General features: G+C 41.5%; 1 protein-coding gene across 2 annotated transcripts in view; it reads left to right on the plus strand.

Moving 5' to 3' along the window:
* The window catches only part of RAD54L2 (RAD54 like 2), an 87,562-nt gene that overhangs the window by 31,230 nt on the left and 32,277 nt on the right, over positions 1-24,055 (plus strand). For both annotated transcript variants that reach the window (XM_074958301.1, XM_074958302.1), the window contains exon 2: positions 1,352-1,555. In XM_074958301.1, the coding sequence (XP_074814402.1) occupies positions 1,408-1,555 (148 nt within the window). In that variant the 5' untranslated portion in view covers positions 1,352-1,407. The remainder of the gene's footprint in view (positions 1-1,351; positions 1,556-24,055) is intronic.

Consider the following 24,055-nt stretch of genomic DNA (forward strand, 5'->3'; position numbering starts at 1 on the left):
AGTCTGTATGTGAAACTGAATTGCTGGACCATGAAGAGGTGTCAAATGATCATCTCAATCCACTTTCTGTTTCCTGGAAGTGACTTTTTCAGCTGGCATTTTGAACCTAAGCTTCAGACACACAGCAACATCTGAAATCAAATTGAAAGGTCACCTTTGTCTTTAATAGTTGTACATTTGGATAGTAATATCTTGGATTTTTTTAGGTGTTTGCATAATTTTTTATATAAAATATGAATATTTTAGCAGCAGCTTCTTATGCCAGTATTCACAAGAGGATTCTCCTGGCCTGCATGTACTAAGAATAACAAGCAAGATGTTCTGGCTTGAGTGATTAGTTGTTACATGTCAGTTGAGCCTCTGATTCTGGTTCCAGAGCTCTGAGCCTCCATCATCTTGGTACATTGCTGGTGAGCATAGTGACTCTGCTATCTACAGATGACTTTGCCTGTGTTGTGCGGACTTCCTTTTAGAAGTTGAGAGCTAATTTTGTTTCGTATTTATTCACTCTGGGTCACAGGAGGAAGCACATGTGAAAAGTTCATTGGGGGTAGATCAGGGGCACAGTGTGGGGGTCTTTTATATCATACTTTGGCTAATACATTTAATTCCCTGGGTGTCTAGTCAGGTTTTCAAACCTTATATGTAAGTGGATGGGTATGATTTGGGTGTGTGGCAGGGAGAGGGTCAGATTGATTATATAAATTAGAAAAGAGAAGTGTGGTATAGAGTGACTGAAAATATAGAGGAGGCGGTAGAGAACACACTGTAGGGAGAGAAAAAAGGATGGGGAAAAGGAAACCTACACAGAAGAGGAATCCACAGAGAAAGTAGACAGCATTACCACTGCTGTAGGAAAGAATAGGTGGAGTGAAGCCAGCAAGGGGAAGAAAGCTTACAAAAGTAAGAGAGATTAGTAATTAAAAATAATAATAATAATAATAATTAATAAAGAGGAATAACAGTACACAATAAGCAGTGCACGCATGTTTTATTTGCATTCTGCAGGTTTTGGCCTTGGTGCATAGGTTCTGTCACGGTAGCACAGACATCTTTCACTATGGCTTCTTTGCTTAATTTTTGAGTATTGGCTAAATTTTTCAAGCCCTGGCAATAACTCATGCAAGATCTGTGAATAGATTGGGTGCGGGTTACTGCCTTCCTCATCTCCTCTTTAACGATTGTGTCCATGATTCTCTCTTCTGAGAGGATTCTGATGTCCAGGATAAATATTAACTGTAGTTATGGGACCACACAAACTTGTCATGGGTTGCACTTGGGAGGCTTTTATATCTGAAATTCTGCATGACTGAGTTTTTCTTGAATGGATTTTTTCTTCCTGCTCCTGCAGGGCTGCCTTGCAATAGACCATGAGCAGGTAATGCACAAGGAGCATCACTGGGAATCATGTCAGACGAGTCAATCTCAGGGAGTGATCCAGACCTGGACCCGGACTTGGAGCAGGAGGATATGGAAGAGGAGGAGGAGGAAGATGAAGAGGCAATGGAGGAGGACAATGACGGGGATGACGAGGAAGACTTACTCGATGAGAATGGTGAGTGATTGAGGTTGTGAGAACACACAAACACTTTACCATGCATAATCACTGGAACTGCTAATTCTCAACGTATGGCTTTGGGGAGCCCCATGGAAATAAAATCTAAATAGAGAGGGGGAGAAAACAAACCTCCGTTATGGGTTTTGCTGAGCATTTCAAGTGTAGAGACTGCTCATGCGTCAAACGTTTCCCAAAGAAAAATGTAGACTGTTTGAACTATTGAATGAATCCCTCTTTGGTGTTCTGTCTTCACCCTTCCTGGATGTCTGGGATTATTTCTGATTGCAGTGGCTGGAATTCCGCTTCATTTGTTTGTGGGTGGTACTGTTCTATTATTAATATTGACAGAGAGTCACTTGTTTTCTGCATCTGAGAAAGGATATGGATTAATCACATTTCAAAAATTTGCTGTTCAGGGTGAACTACTGATAAGAAATGAAACCTAGAGTACTGTAACAGATGCAGTTGTGAGTATTGGCATTCAGATGCCGTTCTCCAAGGCTTCTGGATATATCTGTATTAAAACCTGGGTTTGGAAAACCTTCATTTAGTACTGGTGGAATGAGATAATAGAACAGCTATGCTGTCCATCTAGTGGTTCTGGCTCTGATCTAATATAGTTCTGTATTTTTAAGTCTCTAACAGAAACTGTCATAGGACTCCTGCTTTAGTTTGACTTTGTGTCGAAGAAGTGTAACTTACAGCAGTGGGGCCTGTGGTTAGAGCAGGGGACTGAAAATAAGGACTTCAAAGTATATTCATGGATGTGTGACTGTGGCTGATTCTGTGTGATCTTGAGCCTGTCTTTAATCTTTCCAGGTCTCAGTTTTCTAATCTGTAACATTATGATACTTTGCTATACATATCTGTAGTCTTAATTCAGGTTTGTAAAGAACTTTGATATTCTTGAATCCTTATTAAAGAAATGCCTAACACTATTAAAAGGACACAGTTGGGTCAACTTTGCCCCATAACTTAAGTTTTTTAAAAATAAACCTCAGACCAATATATTTTAAAATTTATTTATTAAAATTCCAATGGAAAAGTGTGGGTTTTTTTTTTTAAATAAACATTCCTCTTCATCTATTTTGCAACCCCTAAATTGCAGCATTGTGAAGATGGTGCATGAAATTGAAAGTGAAATTGACTTGAAACTGACTAGCCTATTTTCATTGTCTAGTTTGAGGGAAATGGAAGAAGTACATAACATAAATAGAGAAAAACTAAGTAGACTTCCAAAATAATTTGTTTTGTCAACCTCATGTGTTATCTGTAAAGCAAATAAGGAGACCAAAAATGTGAACTCATGCTCCTCTCCGCTTCTGTGAGCGTAGGGGTGCTTGTGCCAAAACCCAGAGAGCCCAGCTTTTGGAAAGTGGGGAGGGGGCAGCGTAGTATTATCTTGAGAAATTTCCCTCTCTTTGTTGTGAATACACTGTGCATTCTTACTTGAGGCAGGCTCCATCAATAGTGGGCTGCTAAGGGACAGCTCCTTCAGGGGGGATCAGTGGGTTCTGTAGGCTGAACCCCCTGTTACATATGTGGGGTTGGGAGATAGGGCAAATCCCATGATTCAGATAAAAAAATGAAGACGAGTGAAAATTTGCTGAGTCTAGTCTTCTATGTGACAGTTACCCAGATAGGTGGGCATGGGACCCTGACTTAATCTGATAGCATCCTATAAATTGGGCTTGTTACTGTCTGTGTACAATCCTAAATGAGGGATAGAGGAGGAATGCAATAGCCTCTGTAATTGTTATATGAAGTGTAGGTGCAGCCATGTCAATCCCAGGATATTAGAGAGACCAGGTAGGTGAGGTGGTAATATCTTTTATTGGACAAACTTCTGCTGGTGAGAGAGACAAGCTTTCAATCTTACACAGAAGAGCTCTGTGTAAAATCAAAAGCTTGTCTCTGTCACCAACAAAAATTGGTCCAATAAAAGATATTGCCTCACCCGCCTTGTCTCTATAATGGTTAGCCCATCAAACATCCCATTTAATCAGGGAATATTTGTGTCTAAGGCAAGAAAGGGCCTTATTGCTGAAAAAAGGTGCTGTTGGTGAGGGGAAAAATATAATTTTACTTGCACTTTTTCTGCAGTGCTGGAAGATAGATGTTAGTCTGTTGCCTTCTACTTTTGACCTATGCTGAATTCCTTTTAGTTCTGGAAGGACTGTCTTTAAACTGCCACTGTGATTCCAAGGAGGAAAGATGGGTGGCTTCCAATCTCTTCAACCTCTAACAGAGAACCCCTGTTCTAGTGGGGGTGGCTGTTTCAAGAGGAAAGGGGGCAAATCATTTTTGCTACTTCCCAGAAGATTTAAGAATAATGATTTAACAGCATTTCATGTGTGTGGGTGAATGTTAAGGGAAAAGAGATCCCAGGGTCGATGGATTTTTTTTTTTTCTTCCTCCTCCTTCTGGGCAGCATAAGACACTGCAGCTGCTCCTTGGGGAACACTATATTTTTATTAGATGATTCCATCTGCTATAGTACAGGAGCATAACAAACTTTATTGCTCCTTGCATTCAGCCTCAGATCTTTGATGCAAGCAGTCTGAACAGTTCGGCCCTTCTTGGTGTGTGACTGGAAACTGGGGGGTGAGGCAGGGAAAAAGTGGAGCCTGTCATAATAAAACTGGCATGGAAAGGAGGCTCTTCTGTTTATGGAGGTGGGGATGAAACAAAAGGAAGGACTTGCCTCTAACCCAGGAGCGTTTTGAAATTGATCAGGAGGGTTTGTATTTTTAAGCCCTGCTGTGTCTCTGTGCAAACGTCATACTGATCCATGCTAGTAAATAATAACGTATATAAATAAATGTGAAAGCATTATCGATAGCCTATAACTCACCCAACAAAATACTATTTTCAGAGCAGGAGGATTTATTTTGGTGGGAGGCTAGGTATGTAATCTCCCCCTTTTCTCCCTGCTAAAGGACTCTACATTGCTCCTTTTTATTTTGGCTGATTATACACGGTATGAAACTCTAGTGGTTTCATAGACTCATAGACTTTAAGGTCAGAAGGGACTACTATGATCATCTAGTCTGACCTCCTGCACAACGCAGGCCACAGAATCTCACCCACCCACTCCTGTAACAAACCCCTGACCTAAGTCTGAGCTGTTGAAGTCCTCAACTCGTGGTTTAAAGACTTCAAGGTGCAGAGAATCCTCCAGCAAGTGACCCGTTCCCCACGCTGCAGAGGAAGGCGAAAAACCCCCAGGGCCTCTGTGAATCTGCTCTAGAGGAAAATTCCTTCCCGACCCCAAATATGGCAATCGGCTAAACCCTGAGCAAGTGGGCAAGACTCACCAGAACTGGATGTACCTCCCTTTGGAGCCCATCAGCATTACTTCTAAGTCAGCTGGTGGGGAACTCTGAGTGAGGCAAGGTGTATATTACAGCTTGGGCGTATAAATAATTTCCTCTGCATGCCAGGTGATTTACTTGCTAGTTAACATCCTGTGTATTGGCATGTATTTAAACCTTGTGGGCTTCTCTGCGCTGGGAAATTAGATAATATTAATACACAACCCTGCTGGGTCACAGTAACTAACACACTGTTCAACATGACATACCATTAATTGAAGACTAGGACTGTTGTGTATAATATTGTGTCAGCTGGTTGTGGTTGACCCAACGTAGACAAGCCCAGAGTCTCAACTGCATGTAGTGTATCAGAAAAAGGCATTTCTCAGGTCCATTTAGGCCTCAGATTTGTTTTATAAAAACAAGTTTTTCCAATAATCTAGAATTAATAGAAGTATTTCCACAGTTGTTTAATAGGGATATTTTACTTGTATTTAAACTTACCTCATCAGTCTCTGCAGCCCAGACACTGCAGCACTATGCTAGTTTAATGAGAACAAGAAAGTAAAAATCTCTAGAAACTGTCTTTTCTGTTTCAGTTATTCAACATGAGTGAAATGCTCTGTGTCTTTTCAGCACCTAGCACAGAGGGGTCATGGTCTGTGATTAGGGCTCCTGGGTGCTTCAGTAATACAAAATAATAAATTAATAAGCAGCATTAATGATGAAAATATGTGATATTGATGCTTTCATTTTAACGATCTAAAGAGTTATTAATACAGGTAAAGGTGTGTGTGGTTTTTGCTTTTTAAATATGGGGTAAGTCCTATGGTTCTTATTTAGGCAAAAGCACCATTCATTTCAATGGGAGCTTTGCTTGAGTAAGTAGGATTGCAGGTTTTGCCCCTTATTTTGGACCTGCCAGTATCCTTTTGATACAGTGAGTCTTACATTTCTGTCAGAGAAAAGTATCGTAAATTCATGCAGGATGAGGGAATAGGCCCTTCAGACTCAGCAAAATGTCTGTGTACAGGGTATGTTCTGTAGAACCTCACCACCTCCTGTAAGACCATGTCCTGTATATAGACATTTTGCAAAAAGAAAAGGAGTACTTGTGGCACCTTAGAGACTAACAAATTTATTTGAGCGTAAGCTTTCGTGAGCTACAGCTCACTTCGTCGGATGCATCCGACGAAGTGAGCTGTAGCTCACGAAAGCTTACGCTCAAATAAATTTGTTAGTCTCTAAGGTGCCACAAGTACTCCTTTTCTTTTTGCGGATACAGACTAACACAGCTGCTACTCTGAAAATAGACATTTTGCTAAGTCTGCAGTGGTGACATTGAAAATCTCTTCTCTGTGTTTTGAGGAGAACACTGTACTTCATTTTGATTTCTGTTTTTCTTTTCTAGTAAATCTGGCATGGGCCAGTTGACTGTATTGCTAGTTTTCTCTGTGAACTCATGTCTTGAGTTCTATTTGTGTCGAGCGTATTCTGCCAGGGGTGTAAAGGAGGGAGGGAGGTGGCATTTTAGTGTGTACAGGATATACCTTCGTAAGTCTTGGAGGAACATGGGAAGATACTTTGGGTTTAAGTAAAGATGAGGGGGCGCCTTTCTGGCTGACTCCAGCATTTTAACTAACCCCATGAACTGGGTTACCTGGTGTTACCTAAAAGATTTCCACTGGAGTGGGCGTGGCCTGAATAGTGATGTGGGAAGGAAGGATAAGGCCCTCCCTAACACCGCCCCCCTTCAGGGTATTGCAGACTAACAATGCTTCAGGCCAGTCTGTCAGTCTCTCTTTCTGTATTTAGCCTTTCGAAAAACACAAACTCTCTCGTTCCTAGTCTTCATTGGTTTTTATAAAGGAAAGTTACAAACAAAAGTGGTGGTCTTTCCTCCCCCACTCCATCTTTCCCCCTATCCTTCCCAGCTTTCTGACAACAGCTTCCTTTCTGAGAGAGTGGTACAAAGTCTGGTGTAGTCGAAATGTTATGTAACCTGGAGTAATGACTTGCTTTACTTCTTTAAAAGGAGGTGATGTCACCAGAGCGCTCCTTCCCTCGAACCCATTGATTGGGCTATTGGGTCTTGCTGGTCTAGTAAAACAAGGTGAAATTGTAACTACTACTTGGCTTTTTTTCCTTTGGATCTATTGTGTACGAAGAAATACAAAATGAAAATCCTTCTGTGTAATTTCAGAGCAGCCCACATCCACTGGTCTGTGTTTTCTGTGCAGATTCTTTCCAATGTTCCTTTTACCCGCTAGGGTTTCCCAGGGTTTCCTAAAGCCTCCCTGAACATGGGGAGTAACACAGTTGTACAGGGAGCAGAGGTCAGATATAGAGACCATTTATTAGCTGATCAAAGGAATGCTGCCCTTTGAAGGAAGAAAAAGATCTCTTTATTTCTCTTTTCTATTTTGTTTCTATGTAGGAGACTCAGGGTTTGTCACTTATTGTCCAGAAAAACTGGTGGTGTTGTTTTTCCACAAATATGCCTAAAGGTTGTCAGTACCTTTCTGTACTAATTTGTATTATTTTTCATGTGCTCCTTCACAATCAACTCTCCATAGCTCACAATCAATTTTAATAATAATTCTTTGCACTTGTATAGTATCTTTCATCTGCAACTTTAAAAACACTGCAGGAACACGAATGAAAGAAGCTTCACAACACAATGAGATTGGTGCTGTCTCGGTTGTACAGATGAGGAAACTGAGGTGGGGGGGAGGGAATGACTTCATAGAATCATAGAATATCAGGGTTGGAAGGGACCTCATGAGGTCATCTCGTCCAACCCCCTGCTCAAAGCAGGACCAATCCCCAATTTTTTTTGCCCTAGATCCCTAAATGGCCCCCTCAAGGATTGAACTTACAACCCTGGGTTTAGCAGGCCAGTGCTCAAACCACTGAGCTATCCCTCCCCCTACTGAGTCAGTAATGGAGCCGGGAACAGAATCCATGAATCTTGATTCCCAGTCCTCTGCTCTATCTTTTAGACAACACCCCCAATAGTTTTACCTGAAGCGTATAATGAACATAGTTAAACGCTTCCTTGGGATGGGGGGAAGTAAACTAAATATCAGCTCCTGGTTTAATTTTTCTTTAATTTCAGCAGGCATTTTACTAGAATATGCTGGTTTCACCAAAACATGGTAGCTCAGGTTAAATCAAAGATGTACTTATTTTACTTTATATTATTATATTATATTATATTATATTATATGTTGCAGGGGTGCAAGAGCACGTTTGGAAGAAGATCTTTTTAGTTAAATGCCATTATTCTAAGAATAAGTTGTTTTGCTCAATATAGTTTAAAAATTCTCCTTCTGAAGCATGAGGCTGAAATCTGAAACAGTATGTAGTTTGTAGTTGTGATAGTGCTCTCTGGCTTGCAAAAGGCATTGTAGGTATGGATAAATGTGTTCCATTACTGTGTTTTTGCTTCCCATTATGTACTCTCTGGTTTATAATTGTTGGATTGCTCATGGATACTATAAATGAGTGTCTAAGTGAATTAATGTGGGAAAGAAAACATCCCAAAATTACATGAACAAAGATATAAAGTGAAAAAAGGTGATCAAATTTGTACCTGTGGCCTGATCCAAAGATCATTAAAGTTCGTAGAAAGACTCCCAGTGGGCTTTGGATGAAATTCTGTTTTAAAAAAAACCCAACCACCCCAAAACCAAAATACATATAATTGCTGCTGAAACATATTTTGTAGGTAGAATTTGTTGTAGTTCAGAGGTTCTAGATTGATTAGCAGCATCTAAACCATCCATCCCCCCATGTGGGGGCGTGGGATACTTCTATGGGATACCTAGGCAGCAGTGACCATGAGATGGTTGAATTCAGGATCCTCACAAAAGGAAGAAAGGAGAATAGCAAAATAGCGACCCTGGACTTCAGAAAAGCAGACTTAGACTCCCTTAGGGAACTGATAGGCAGGATCCCCTGGGAGGCTAATATGCGGGGGCAAGGAGTCCAGGAGAGCTGGCTGTATTTTAAAGAAGCCTGATTGAGGGCGCAGGAACAAACCATCTCGAAGTGCAGAAAGAATAGCGGCAGGCAACCAGCTTGGCTTAACAGTGAAATAGTCAGTGAGCTTAAACTCAAAAAGGAAGCTTACAAGAAGTGGAAATTTGGACAGATGACTAGGGAGGAGTATAAAAATATTGTTAGAGCATGCAGGGGTGTAATCAGGAAGGCCAAGACACAATTGGAGTTGCAGCTAGCAAGGGATGTGAAAGGTAACAAGAAAGGTTTCTACAAGTATGTTAGCAACAAGAAGGTGGTCAGGGAAAGTGTGGGACCCTTACTGAATGGGGGGAGGCAACATGGATTCACCAAGGGCAAGTCATGCCGGACCAACGTGATTGCCTTCTATGATGAGATAACTGGCTCTGTGGATATGGGGAAAGCAGTGGATGTGATATATCTTGACTTTAGCAAAGCTTTTGATAAGGTCTCCCACAATATTCTTGCAAGCAAGTTAAAAAAGTATGGATTGGATGAATGGACTATAAGGTGGATAGAAAGTTGGCTAGATTGTCGGGCTCAACGGGTAGTGATCAACGGCTTGAAGTTAGCTGGTATCAAGCGGAGTGCCCCAGGAGTTGGTCCTGGGGCCGGTTTTGTTCAACATCTTTATCAATGATCTGGATGATGGGATGGATTGCACCCTCAGCATGTTTGCAGATGACATTAAACTGGGGGGAGAGGTAGATAAGCTGGAGGGTAGGGATAGGGTCCAGAGTGACCTAGACAAATTGGAGGATTGGGCCAAAAGAAATCTGATGAGGTTCAACAAGGACAAGTGCAGAGTCCTGCACTTAGGAAGAGAGAATCCCATGCACCGCACAGACTGGTGGACTGACTGGCTAAACAGACCCATGCACAGACTGATGGACCGACTGGCTAAACAGCAGTTCTGCAGAAAAGGACCTGGGGATTACAGTGGACGAGAAGCTGGATCTGAGTCATCAGTATGCCCTCGTTGCCAGGAAGGGCAACGGCATATTGGGCTGTATTAGTAAGAGCATTGCCAGCAGATCGAGGGAAGTGATTATTCCCCTCTATTCGGCACTGGTGAGGCCACACATGGAGTATTGCATCTAGTTTTGGGTTCCCCACTATGGAAAGGATGCGGACAAATTGGAGAGAGTCCAGCGGAGGGCTACAAAAATGATTAGGGGGCTGGGGCACATGACTTACGAGGAGAGGCTGAGGGAACTGGGGTTATTTAGTCTGCAGAAGAGAAGAGTGAGGGGGGATTTGATAGCGGCCTTCTACTACCTGAAGGGGAGTTCCAAAGAGGATGGAGCTCAGCTGTTCTCAGTGGTGGCAGATAACAGAACAAGAAGCAATGGTCTCAAGTTGCAGTGGGGGAGATCTAGGTTGGATATTAGGCAACACTATTTCACTACGAGGGTAGTGAAGCACTGGAATGGGTTACCTAGGGAGGTGGTGGAATCTCCTTCCTTAGAGGTTTTTAAGGCCCAGCTTGACAAAGCCTTGGCTGGGATGATTTAGTCAGTGTTGGTCCTGCTTTGAGCAGGAGATTGGACTAGATGACCTCCTGAGGTCTCTTCCAACCCTAATATTCTATGATTCTATGTTCTCGTGTTTTTTTCCATGATGGTGATGAAGTAACGGAGAGGATGTGATGTTTTGGGGACCACCCAGACCAGTAAGGGGTTTTGTCATTAACTGCCCTGTGACCTTGGGGGCCTTCATGGTGGTTCAGATCCCCGACACCAGTAGCCACCCCACAAGCACAAGGTCTCACCCTGGCTTTTATCAGGCTAGTTACTCCTTGCAAGGTGACACCAGGACCCCCTTCCCTCCCCCCCCCATCCTGAATATCCCCAAATTCATCCTCCCTGAGTTTTAATTACCAGTACTTTGACTGTTCCCCACTGGTTTGTCACCCCCAAAGGTGTGAAACCAGTCCCCCAGTTACCAGCTTTCTTTGGGATACACACTTCACACAGTTTTGCACACCAGAAACCTGCTTGGGTAAAAATAAACCAAAAGGTTCTTTAATAGAAAAAACACAGATTCAGAGATGAAATAGAAAGAGACAGGAAACATATACAAGTAACACTGAAAATCGACATAAAAATGCAACTTCAGGCTTTATACTTCCATATTAGATAAAATCCCTTTTTTTAATACAAGTTACTTATTGCCCATGAACAAGGGAATGGAAGGAGGACATACCAATTATCTAGTACTAGCACATAGAATATTGTTTGTGCTAGTACTAGATGCTAATTGATATGTCCTCCTTCCATTCTCCTCAGTGACTTACAAGCAATCCAGATTTGTAGACAGCCTCAACTTGTTGATGAGCAATGGGGTGTGCAGAGAGCAGCTGTTAGAAATTCAGCAGCATGCGAGACAGCTGTAGGAATGAGGAGGAGCAGCACAGATGGCACAGAGTAGTTAAGATGGGAAAGAGAAGGAATGGTCTGGCTTGCAGAGAGTAGCTGTTGTTCTTCTGCAGCTCTTGTGTTCTATCAGAAGGCAGGATACTGGGATAGATGGACCATTAGTCTTACCTAATATGACTGCTTTTATGTTCTTATTGGAAGGTGAACAGCATGTAAGAAGTGGTAGGAAAGAAAAGGAGGCAGAGAATATGTAGCATGGCCATTGTCCAGTCGTGGAGATCTTTCTTACTGTGTGTCTGTGTAATACAGCTGAGATATAACAAAAACATTGGATCCAAAGAAATTAGTGGAGGAGCAATTTTCTAGTTACTCTGATAAGACTGGCCTCACAAAAGGATATTCCATAAATGGGCTTATCTATAATAAATTACCTCCCATGAAGAGATCATTTTATGAACTGACAGTTTCTGGCACAAGAACTCTACTTGGGTGTGCTGATGGTATGTGGTGCATATTTGTTATGGTAAATGATGATGACAACACTGGATCTTTGCCTTGTATGGAAAAGTTCTCTTCCATTCTCCATTGTAAGACACAGAAGAGAATGTGCTGTTTATTGAACCATGGAAAAGGAAAGACGTAGGTCATCCTATTTCTTTGATGCACTAGTCTTTCATTTTCCTGATGTTGCATCCTTATAACAAACATGTTGTGGAAACGGCCCTCTTGTCACTCAGATGCCTGCCTTTAAATCTTACTTCCTAGTTTCGTAAATGTGTTTGCTCAGACTTTCTGCTCATGCTTGGATCACTTGTACCAACCCCATTATGTACAATACCAATTCGTGTATTGTAAGGCCTGCTGCAGATGTCTCGGCCTCATGTTTGATTTTCCTAAGATATTTGTCCCTTGCAAGTTTTTCCTGGAGGAAGTACGAGACTGGGCTGGATTTGAACCAGTTACATGGAGATGAAAGGCTCTGCGTCCCATTCCGTAGCCTCTGAACCATCCAATTCCTTCTTTTACCTAGTTGATAACTTCTTCTCAATAAGATATGTACAGGCAAGCCCTAATTACTATACAGTCCTAATATGTTTCAAAGTTGTGATATGCTCCAAAGCAGTAAAAATATTTTGATGCTTCTAAGCCTTCACTGAATTCTAATGCCCTTGAAAATAAGATGCCTAATACCAATGGCTGTAGTTGCACATAGTGCCAGTAGGTACTGTCCAAGTTTATGAAACAAACTTCTGAGTGAACTTCAGTCCTTAAATAAATGCATCATATTATACTATTTCACTCCTGGAGCCCCCGCATATCTGTGCCACTGTTTCTTAGTCACAGTCTGCTCTTGCTGGTCCTCTCCTAGTATTGCCTGCCAGTTGTTTCATGTTGCGGACTGTTGTTGTTCAGTAAGAGAGAGTTGACATTTTGTCAAACTGATTTCACATGCCACCTTTCTAGAGGTTGTATTGTTTCATTATACTGCTGCAGTGTTTAGTTTTTTGTGCTCCCCACTCAGGTGACAGAGTTAAATACTTAAAATTATGTCCCCGCAGTATTTTTCTTCACTATAGCTAGGGCCCTTTGTTTTCAGTTTTTATTTTATTTTTCCCAGAAATTTGTCAGTGTTTATTACTACAACAACAAAAGCAGGTGAAAATCAGTGGGGAAAAAACTATTATTTTTTCTGGGTAAATATCAGGGTTTATTTTGATTGATGGAAGGACAGGAGGAAAAAGTATTCAGTAGATTAATGCTTTGATGAACGGAATTCAATGTGATTTTCTGCAGAACTAAAACATGGGACCACACCATTTGCAGTGCTTACATTCAACTTCATCCTTTTCTCCTGTTTTTGTTTTTTGAAAACTTCCAAATATTTCCTTTAGCAGCTGTGTTAGTCTGTATTCACAAAAAGAAAAGGAGTACTTGTGGCACCTTAGAGACTAACAAATTTATTTGAGCATAAGCTTTCGTGAGCTACAGCTCACTTTGCTCAAATAAATTTGTTGGTCTCTAAGGTGCCACAAGTACTCCTTTTCTTTTTGCAAAAATTTCCTTGTGTTCTGAAATGTATTCTGATCCAGATTTTCCTTTTCTTCCCATTTTAGTGTATCACATCTTTAAACCGTTATTTACTAACAACTTGAAATGTGTATGTCATGGGGATGAGATTCAGATGCGCACATGTGCGTACCTGTTTGTTTATTGTGTGTATCTTCTAGACTAATACAAAGCCTTACTTCAACAGTCAGCTTTGCATATACACATAGACTAATGTATTATCGTAATACATATATCTCATGCAATGTATTATATTTTTGTAATAAAACTTTTTTTTTCTTACATTTGAATGATACAAAAGTAGGGTGAAAATCAGCAAAAACTGAATAATACTTTTTGTAAAACCTGGGATTTTTTTTCAGTACAAATAGGTTTAAACTGAAAGCGAAGGGGCTTAACTGTAGTTGAGTAACAGGAGAAGAAATATATATACTTTCCTACTCCCACCTTTTTTCAGAAAAGGGCCTTGCTGTTGTCTCTTGTGATAACATCACGTCTGAGATGATCAGCTTTTCAGTGAATGAGGTTTTTGTTTGTATTATAGTAATTTAAGAGTTCCCTAGTCAGTGGATGCTTCATTCCAGTCCATCACCCACAGGCACATTGCTTTCTACAATGATTGAGTTTCTCTGTGAATGGAATCTGACATGGAGAAGGTGTCTGTAGCAAGGTTAGTCATGCATGATCATTAGCTGCACAGGGTGTCAAACATAGCCGTGAAAGCACTTGTTCCCTCCTGTTACCACTGTTGTGGTGTGACAGCCCTGCTAGTACAGAGGAGTGACTTTCTTGTGCGTGGGGAGAAGAGGTAAGTGGGATTTCCCGAGCATTCTCCTCCCCCCCCCCCCCCCCCCAGTTACATACAGTGTTGCCAGTTTAGTCGGTTGGAAATTTGAATTGAAATTGAAACATTAAAACACATTTTAAAAGCATATACAGTATATGAGAAAATACTTGTACCTGAGAAAGCATAATGGGTTTGAAATGTCTGAACAAAGACTAGCTTCCTCATACAGCTGTTGTTTATGACAATGTCGGTGCATTTGTTTCGGCTATATTGGCCTACCTTATAATTTCAAACTATGATTTGTAAGCAAGGTCTGAATGAGCTCTCCCCTGACAGCTAGTGATGAGCTAGGAGTGGATGTAAAGGCTTCAGGACCAGACTGTATTTACTTGAGCACACCTACTCTGCCTAGGTATCCAGCAGACAGAGCTGTGCCACCCAAGTGATCAATTTTGGCTGGTGTTGGGTTACAAATCACTATAGTATTAAATGAGGGAGTCATGAAATGTTGTTATCCTTATTTGTATGAGTAAAGTGCAGCAGAACATTACTTAGCCTGACTGAATGAGGGGGTCTCCCTCTGTGCTTAATTTGTGCAAGGGCTTGCCAGGGTTGAGCCCCAGCACCTCTAGGCTTGGCAGTTCATAGCCCTGTGACCTCTGGGCTTGCCACATCAGTTATGAAAGTAACAAACTTGCTTGAGCCCCGGTACCTCTTTCATTACAAATTAAGCACTGGTCACCCGCAACTGAACTGCACTCCCTAAGCAGGAGGTTTGGATGCCAGATCCTAGTGAAGAGAGAGAGGGTGGGGCACAGGTATTTTGCTTGGTGGTGTGGGCTTTGCCTAAAAGTCACAGGTGCTATTTGACTGCGACTCTCTCCTGTTTAGAGAGAGAGCTGATTAGGCTCCATAGAGAGTCTTTTGGTTTGTTAAGTGACCACTAGAGCTGAAAGCACTGATCCTCTGGTCTAAGTGTTTAGACCTGCTGTGGGATGGTGTTTCTGTGGAAGAAACAACCCAACCTGCACTAGCAGCAAGGTTCCTCCACTGAGAGCTGAAATCACTGAGAGCTCGCAGAGGTCACAGTGGCAGGTGGCAGCAAAAGGTTATGGTGCAGAACCATTGGGGATGGAGCGATAGAGTGAATGGTGGCCCGACAAACAACAGTGGCCAGAGCATTTGTTTGTTGGACTGTGTTTTAGTGACTTCACTCCAGAATGCTAAATTTCTGCCTGGGAAACTTATACAAATATACATTTCCTACTAGGTAAAGATTTTAAAAATGCATTATTTGCCAAGGTCGTTATCTCACATCATCGCTATCTCGAGAGGTCATTATCTTGGGAAGTTTCTGTACTAAACTTTTTTATTATAATTAATTTTTGTGTAAGAATGGCCATATTGGGTCAGACCAATAGTCTGTCTACCCCAGTATCGTGTCTTTCGACAGTGACTATTTCACGTGCATCAGAGGGAATGAACAGAACAGGGAATCATTGAGCGATCCATCCCCTGTCATCCACTCCCAGCTTCTGGTGAACAGAGGCTAGGGACACTCAGAGCATGGTGTTGCATCCCTGTCCATCCTGACTAATAGCAATTGATTGACTTAACTTCCATGAACTTATCTAGTTCTTTTTTGAACCCTGTTATAATTTTGGCCTTCACAACATCCCTGACAAAAAGTTCCATGGGTGACTGTGTGTTGTGTGAAGAAATACTTAGTTTTGTTTGTTTTAAACTTGCTGCCTATTAATTTCATTGGGTTGATTGACCCCTGGTTCTTGTGTTAAGTGAAAGGGTAAATAATACTTCCTTATTCATTTTCTCCACACCAGTCAAGATTTTATAAGCCTCTGTCACATCTCCCTTAGTTGTCTCTTTTCCAAGATGAACAGTCCCAGTCTTTTTAATCTCTCCTCATGTGGAAGCTGTTCCATACCCCTGCTCATTTTTGTTTCCCTTCTCTGCACCTTTTCCAATTCCAATATATCTTTTTTTTTTTTTTTTTTTTTTTTTTTTGAGAGGGTTGACCAGAACTGCACATAGTATTTAAGATGTGGGCATATCATGGATTTATATAGTAAAATTGGAGTAGTTGGTTTGCCAGACTGGCCAGCTAAGCCAATACTGACAACTATATGAAAAGGCTGGAAAACACTGTGCCTCTGGACTGCATCAACATGCAGAAAGCCTTATTAGCCAGTCACTGTCAAAGCCAATTTTAGAAGAACTTAATGAGGCTGTTAAGAATACTGGAGACACAGCACAGTTTATGTGAACCAACATGGCTATTGCATCATACTTTCTTTTTAAGCAAGAGATACCACGGACTCCAAACTGGAGGTCAGTGTTAAGTGCCTTGTCACTTGTTAATCCTGAAGTTGGACACTAGTTTTGAACAAGGCTGGCAAATGCTCGCTATCTTTCTGGGGAAAAAAAGCTCAGCTGACTCTTTAGAAACATGTGGTACAACAGTGAAAGACTCAGCAGTTGAAAAAGTGAAGAACTCTCTCACCATATTTAAAAAATGTGCATATAAGGCTAGTGACTGCACCAATGCAAATAGGCATCAAGTATTAAGTCATTGGGTATGTTATCTTGATGTCCGTGATAGGCCAGTAGATGCATTTTAGATGTTCAGGTTATAGAAGACACCATCAGCTGCATCTGTCACATCTTAGAAGAGTTAAATGCTTGTAAATTGAACCCCAAACAGATGGCTGCTTGTGCATTTGATGGAGCTGCAAACTTCTTTGGAAGACATGGTGGAGCACAAGCTTTGCTCAGGGAAAAGTGTAACCCTAATCTCTCCTATACACACTGCAGAGGCCATCTACTCTAGCTAGCGCTAGGATGAATTGCAGAATCTTCAAAAGATATTAAAAGCTATAAATGTAATGGTTTTGTTATACTCACTCTTCTTTTCAGCAAGAGTCCAATAGGACTGAACGTCTTGGAAACAAAGAAGATACACTGGGACTGAAGTTCAAATTAGACCAACCTGGGAAAACCTTCTGGCTTTCTCATGAGCAATTCTTGGCTGTGGTCTTAAAATTACTGCAATGATTATTACTGGCTTTGGAAAGTATCCAACAAGATAGGACAGATCTAAGTAGTGAGGCTGATGGGCTACTTTTGTTACTAAGTTCAGAGAAGACTATTGCCATTCTCTCTCTTGTAAGTCTGCTGTTGAAACCCCTTGGGTCATTAAACAATGTCATCCAGGCATCTGCTACAACAGTAATAGATCTCTGTCCATCAATAGAAGCTATCCTTGGATCAATCAGAAATATCCATTGAAAACGTACTGGAAGAAACAAAGGCTTCAGTCCAGAAGTTGACTAATGAAGTACTTATATTGACTCCCTACGTGAAGATGAGAGATGTCTGTTTTATAAAACACCTACAGTTGAGTGGAGTGAAGCACTACCAGAAATGGGGCTGCTACGTGATCACGACAGAATAGAAAATTTTGTACACAGAGTGGAATATCATACAATGAACTAATGAAGATTTAACTTCAACTTCTTGATCATCACTAGCGGTTTGACCCAATCTTTGTGCTATGTTTCCTGGGATGAAAGAAGTAGGAATTCATCTCTTGCTACTCCCAGTCACAATAGCTACAGTTGAGCGTTCTTTTTCCTCATTGAATAGAATTTTGTATTCTGAAAGAAGTCGCCTTCTGCCTGATTATGAGCATATCATGAAGAACTGGAAGTAACGGACACACAAGAAGACACCAAAGAGTTGTGCAAATATTACAACAAGAAACCAAGAAGGATGTATGTGTCGTGCTTCATAGTAGGCTTGAGTAGCCAACTTTAATTTCTGGGATTATTATAAAACATGAGTTAAATCTAATAAATGATTGTGAAACATTTTTCAGTTTTTATTATGGTGCCATACAGCTCACCTTCACCCTTGCCGTCTCAACCCTCGTCGGTCCTCACCACCCCTGTATATTCAAACACCTCCCGCTAATTTCAATTCCTGGGGAAAACACTAAAGGTCTGTCTCTTACAACCCCCCAAATCTCATTAGTGGCATTTTCATTGTGTTCAGATCCTTCTAGGGGTATGCTATAAAACATGTTAATGTAAGGAAAAAATAAACAGGTTACTCTGTTGTCTGTTGTTGTGTAACAAGTTTACAGGTTCCTGAGTGATTTTTTTCCGGTTTCACTGCGTGACCTGTTTTAGGTTAGCAAACACCATGTGGGCAGTTAGCAAAATCACATATAACAAAACTCTTCCCAAAGCCAAAAACTACTTATTTTCTAATTTCCCCCTTTTCCTTTGCCCTGATAATCTCTGGTGTATAGTTGAGAGTCTGTGCATCTCTGGCTGTAGATTTCCTGTTGCCCGTTGGAATTCCCCTTCTGTGGGGCCCCAGTTGAGTTTGAATGGTTATGTAAGGAGTTTTGTTTTATTCCGGTCTGCCGCTGTTAGTTGAAATGGATTGCAGGCAAAGTGAATGGGATCGGATCTGAGCAGTGTGCAACTTTGCTGCTCAAGCCACCAGAGAAAAAAGAGACACCTGCCCCCATACACGCCCCCTCCCCCCCCCTCACTTACATGCTCTTCTTCTGCCTTTTAAAACCTTCCCCTTTCTCAGGAGTGGCTGCAGTTACTGCCTCTGATTTAGCACATATGCTGATCCCAAGCTAACAGGACAGAACAGCTCTGGTGATTGGTTCCCAGCTATCTAGCGCCTACCTTATGCTGGGCTGTGCAGTTTGAGTGTCTGAGCAAGGGAGGGAGATAGTGACACTTCTACTGAGGCTAGAAACCAGGCAAATATAATCAGTTATAGAACAGTGACCCCGCTCAGCCACAGCTGAGTTCTGGAGGATATATGCTCACAAATTCCCACATACTGGGCTTGTGGAACAGAGCACTAAATGCTATTTACCAAAGTTATTTTCAGGAATACAAAGAACCAGGATTTTACTTAGCCTGCGTTCCACCCTGGGCTACTTTGTCACAGGGCATTTTCCCAGTTACGCATTCACAAAACTAGCAGAGCATCTTTAGTGCTTACTTTGCTCCTGGCAGAGATACAAACTGTTGGGAGTGACTAGAAACTTTTGGCCTGAGGACCCTGAGACTAGAATAGCTGAGGAGGCTGATAATTTGTTGCCATATTGACCCTCCTCTAAAACGCTGAACCAGCCACTTGGTCACTGACGGAGATCTTGCCTCAATCAGCAGAGTACATTGAGCAGCATGTTACTCTTGAATGAGTCTCAGCAGTTTCCAGGTAAGATGCAGGTTTTTCTTCTCTTTTGTTTCCTGCTTTATGGTGACACTATTCATTTTAATACTTCCATGTTGGGATATGGCAGCTGATACTTGGAGAGCGCCTCCTAGAATCGCTCACTTGGGATCCAAGAGAGTTTTGCGAGGCACTGTTTTTGGTTTGGCATTTGTCTGACAGTGATGAATTTGGCTCAGATTTCAGGCCTTTCAATGCCTGTATAATTCTGACTGAGCAAATTTAAAAAAGAAGTTCCTTGCATTGTATATATTTATTTATTTGCATTACTGGTTTTGTTGGTAAAATTAACGTTTTTAGTAAAGGAAGTGATAAAATCTTTTGTATCTGTCTGACGGGATCACAGCTCTAGTTTCTGCCACTCTTTGAGTTGTAGGAGTAGTTATTTAGTGAACAAGGATGTTGTATTTTCAGTATTCTCTGTCCTTTTCCCTGTTTTGATGCATTTCTTGCTTTTCCTCTGTTCCTGATGGAGTTCTAAGAACACATGCTTGTAAAATACTTGCTGAGAGAGGATGGTGCTAACATATTGAAGCCACTTGCTCCTTGTTGAACCCTTGCTGACAACTGCAATACTTCAGGCCTCTGGTCAAGCAATACATGATCTCTCTACCACCATTCCCTATTTCCTAGCAGTCTCTAATTTGTGTCTGGCTGCCAAGAACTGCTCAGCTCTTTTTTCCTTTGTTTTCCCACTCCCATTAAGGGGGATGTACTAGGGAATATCAACATATAGTTTGCCTCATTGAGATGGAGCCTCTAAAATTGGTCTCTGATGTGAAGAAGTAATGTTTAAGAGAAACTTCTCCTTGAGCCATTCACACTTACTGTACTATATTTTGGTTTTAGTATCAGGTGGGCCCTATATCAAAGATGGAGCTCTTTTCTTCTTACCTTACCGGAAGGATATAGGTTATGGGGTCTATTGCTCTATCTCATGAAGCTCATGTAAAGAAGACAATGGACTGTTCAGGGTCTGCCTTTAAGTTCCCTATCGTGCATAGGGCCCGACGTGTGTGGTCCTTGTTTGGAGTGTAAGGAAGCAGTTCAGTGTGTGTCTGACCAGTAAACAGCCTCATGAAGTCTTATTAGAATCCATTTTGTTCACCTTATATGCCTTTGATCTGGAAGAGTGACTGTGGAGGCAGGATGAGTAAACCAAATCTGGAAGGGAGGGCATGGATGGGAAGAGGATTACATTCAGAATGACTTGGATAAACTAGGAATATGGAACATATACATGATTTATGTAACCCAATGTAGGGTAATAGAGCTGAAGATAGGGAAGAAATAAGAAGGGAAGGTGGTTTCAATGGTGATACACTTGAGGTTACAGATTAGAGATGAGAGCAGTTCCTGGTTAGAGTAAGCCCAAGAATTATAAATGGAAAGATCTAGTTGGTGAAAGTTATGAAAGATTAGTCCTGCACAGCAGTGTATTACACAGGGACTGGAGTTTGAGGCTTGAGCTCTGTCCTAGATTCCAGGCTGTCAGAGCACAGACAACTCTGAGGGTTGAAGGAGCATTTTGCTTGTGTTATCCAGCAGTCCCTATCTGGCTGGTGTGTTCTGGAGCAGTCCCTCTCTAATGGCAAGGATGTTTGCAATGGTACAAGTATTTGGGAAGGATTCATTTAGAGGATCCTCAGGACTTGGGTGTCCTGCATCGTGTGTGTGTGTGTGGCAGGGGAAGGGGGGGGGGGGAATAAAATTCTAGGATGCTTCACAAAGTTAAGTTAGAACAGTTTCCCATTCTTATTTATTTGTATTGGCGTAAAGCCCTGATCAGTACTGTGTACTTACTAAATTTTAATAATCCTCATCAGTGATACTTTATGTTCTGTAGCCACTCATCCATCTCAGGATCTCAAAGTGCCTTGAAAACAATTCAGCCTTACAGTACCCCTGTGAGGTAGGGAATCACCCTTACCCCCATTTAATAGTGGGGAAAAGCTCAGGCACAGAGAGGTTAGGTAACTTGCACAAGATCACACGATGAGTTAGTGGCAGAGCTAGGAATAGAACTCAGATATTCTGACTCTCTCGTTCTGCCCAAGTTGGTGCTTCTCTCTCTCAAACGGCTCTTGATTGGTCTAATTTAGTATACTGCTCTTTAGGGGTAGATCAACCAGTATGTGCTGAACACACAGCATTTGTGTTCCCAGTTGTCAGCACTCCATTTTGTCACATGTTTTTGGATCTGGAAGTTTTCCAAATTTTTATGGTACCACCATGTGGTGAAATTTTGTGGTGTTACTGTACACTGTCTGCACCCTGTTTCAGCTGAGTATATCATCATGTAAGGTAAATGACTGACTGTTAATGAAAAAACCAAACCACAAAACCCCTTCTCTCTGATGGCAGCGCTGATTGTAATATCTCCCTTCAGTGAGCCCAGTGCAGGGCCAGTGCTGCTTGTGGGAACACCATTTTCTTTCTGGAACCTATTGAGCCAGTTGTTCCTTTCTTAAATGTTATGGGTCTGGGGTAGATAGTGGTGCCTCCTCTTGACATCATGGTTGCTTCTTCAGGCTTTGACTGATGTGATTCTTCTGATCACTGAACACTTTTGCAGCTCTTTTGTGTTCTGGGTCAGATTGGTTCAATGCTGCTGTCTCAGAGTATGCTGAACAGCACCAAGTGAAGTATTTCTAATTAAACAAAGTCCTTAAGAATTCCCCTGACATTTTATGGACTGTAGCAGAAAGTGGCAATTGAGTTGAGGTCTGTGGGCTTTTTTTTAATTCTAAATACCATATCAATTTTTTCAGTAAAAATTATGTTTAAGGAAGGAAGCCTAGTCTAGTGGTCTGAGTGTAGGACCAGGGCTAGGAACTCAGGAGTTCTCATCTCAGCTCTGATACTGACTCTGGCTTCAGGGAAGCTACCCAGTTTCATTGCCCCATTTTCCCTATCTGTAAAGTAGACACGATATTTACTATTTCACATAGCTATTGTGAGGATCGATTAGTGCTTGTTAAAGCCCTTTGACATAAAATGCTTTGTAAGTGCCAGGTATTATTGTTTCTCCACTCTTCCATTGCACCATTGCCACCATAAACAATATCAGTGATGGCAAAGGGACACTCACACGCTGAAGGATACTTTGTGAAGGGATTATCTTTCATGCAGCTCTTTAAACACTGATCAAGATTAAATATCCTTTTTTCTAAACAAGCCCTGAATGAGGCTGTGGTGAGGGCTGGGAGCAAAGATTAGCATAAAGGTCTAATTTGCTGTAGTTGCTTTTTTTACCGTTTTTTGGTGGCCTTGGAACCGTGTGGCAGCAATAATCCCCTCTTTATTATCTCTCATTACCCTGAGGCTATCCTAGTGTAAAACTAATACCATGACTCCCAACCTCCTGCAGTAAACTAATCCTTATGTAATCATTGAATAAGGCAAAATGCCTGCTCCCCTACCTTTTGTACTCATCCTATTTTCCGAGCCCCTGAAAATTACATGGATCTAAAAAAATGATAGTCTCAAGACTTGACCCATCTTGCAGGACACATGAGAAGCCGAGGAATATTTCTGTTCACTGGGGCTGAAATTTTCAACTTGGGTGCCTAAATCCATACTTAAGCACCTAAATGAAAATGGTCTTATTTTTAGAGGTTCTGAACTTCCATTGAAATCAGTAGGTGCTCTGTGGAAAATCAGGTCACTTTTATTTTGGTACCTAATTTTTGGCAGCCTAGTTTAAAAAATATATCCTAAGTTATTAGAATATTGGTTAACTGGGCTAAGCAGAAGCGAGGTTTCAGTGCCTTCCTACATACAAAAACAACGAGGAGTCCTTGTGGCACCTTAGAGACTAACAAATTTATTTGGGCACGAACTTTCCTACATACAATTACTGAAGTAGCAGCTTGCTGAAAACTTCTTGGCTCTGGAGACTGAAACATTTCCTGGCTTTATAGTATTGGAGTCATGCAGACATTAATTTGTCTAACAAAATTGGATGTGGAGGAGAATGATCGGAAGGACAAATGTGAGTGAATCACAGATGGGTTAATACTAGATGATGGAGGACAGTTCTGGGATTTTGGGATGTGCCTGAATTCAGGAGTGCCTGAATTGTGTGTGTATGAGAGGGCTGTTCCATTTAATATTTTGAGGGTAGTGGTTATAAAGGTGGATACATTCTAGATATTATAATAGGGATGCTGGATGATAATACCCTGCATTTCTCTGGATCCTTCCACCTGAGGATCTCAAAGCACTATGTGAATATTTAATTGAGCTTTACAACATCCCTGTTAGAGTGATAGTACATCTGTGTCAAAGCTAGACATAGAAAGCAGGTTCCCTAGCAGCTCTCAGTCCTGGGCTCTAGCCATTAGACCATGGTTCTTGGCATAGATTAGGAAGAGGATGTTATTTGAACAGCGGCATGCATTTCAAATTTTGTGTGTTGGGAGTAGTGTTGTCTAGCACCTAGACTAAGAAGGGGGCTGTTATGGGATCGATGTAGTTATACATAGCTTGGACTTGGCTGGAACAGCTACCTGCTTTCCTCCTTCAGCTCGGGGTGTTGATGTTTGTAAGTGTTTCATACAAAAGCTTATATAAGTGCTCTTTAGTGTTTATGTAACTCGAATCTCTTTAATGTGTGCAGCAGTGAGGCCTGGCCAGAACAAGA

The sequence above is a fragment of the Natator depressus genome, chromosome 7, assembly GCF_965152275.1.
Source record: "Natator depressus isolate rNatDep1 chromosome 7, rNatDep2.hap1, whole genome shotgun sequence".
Lineage (NCBI taxonomy): Eukaryota > Metazoa > Chordata > Testudines > Cheloniidae > Natator > Natator depressus.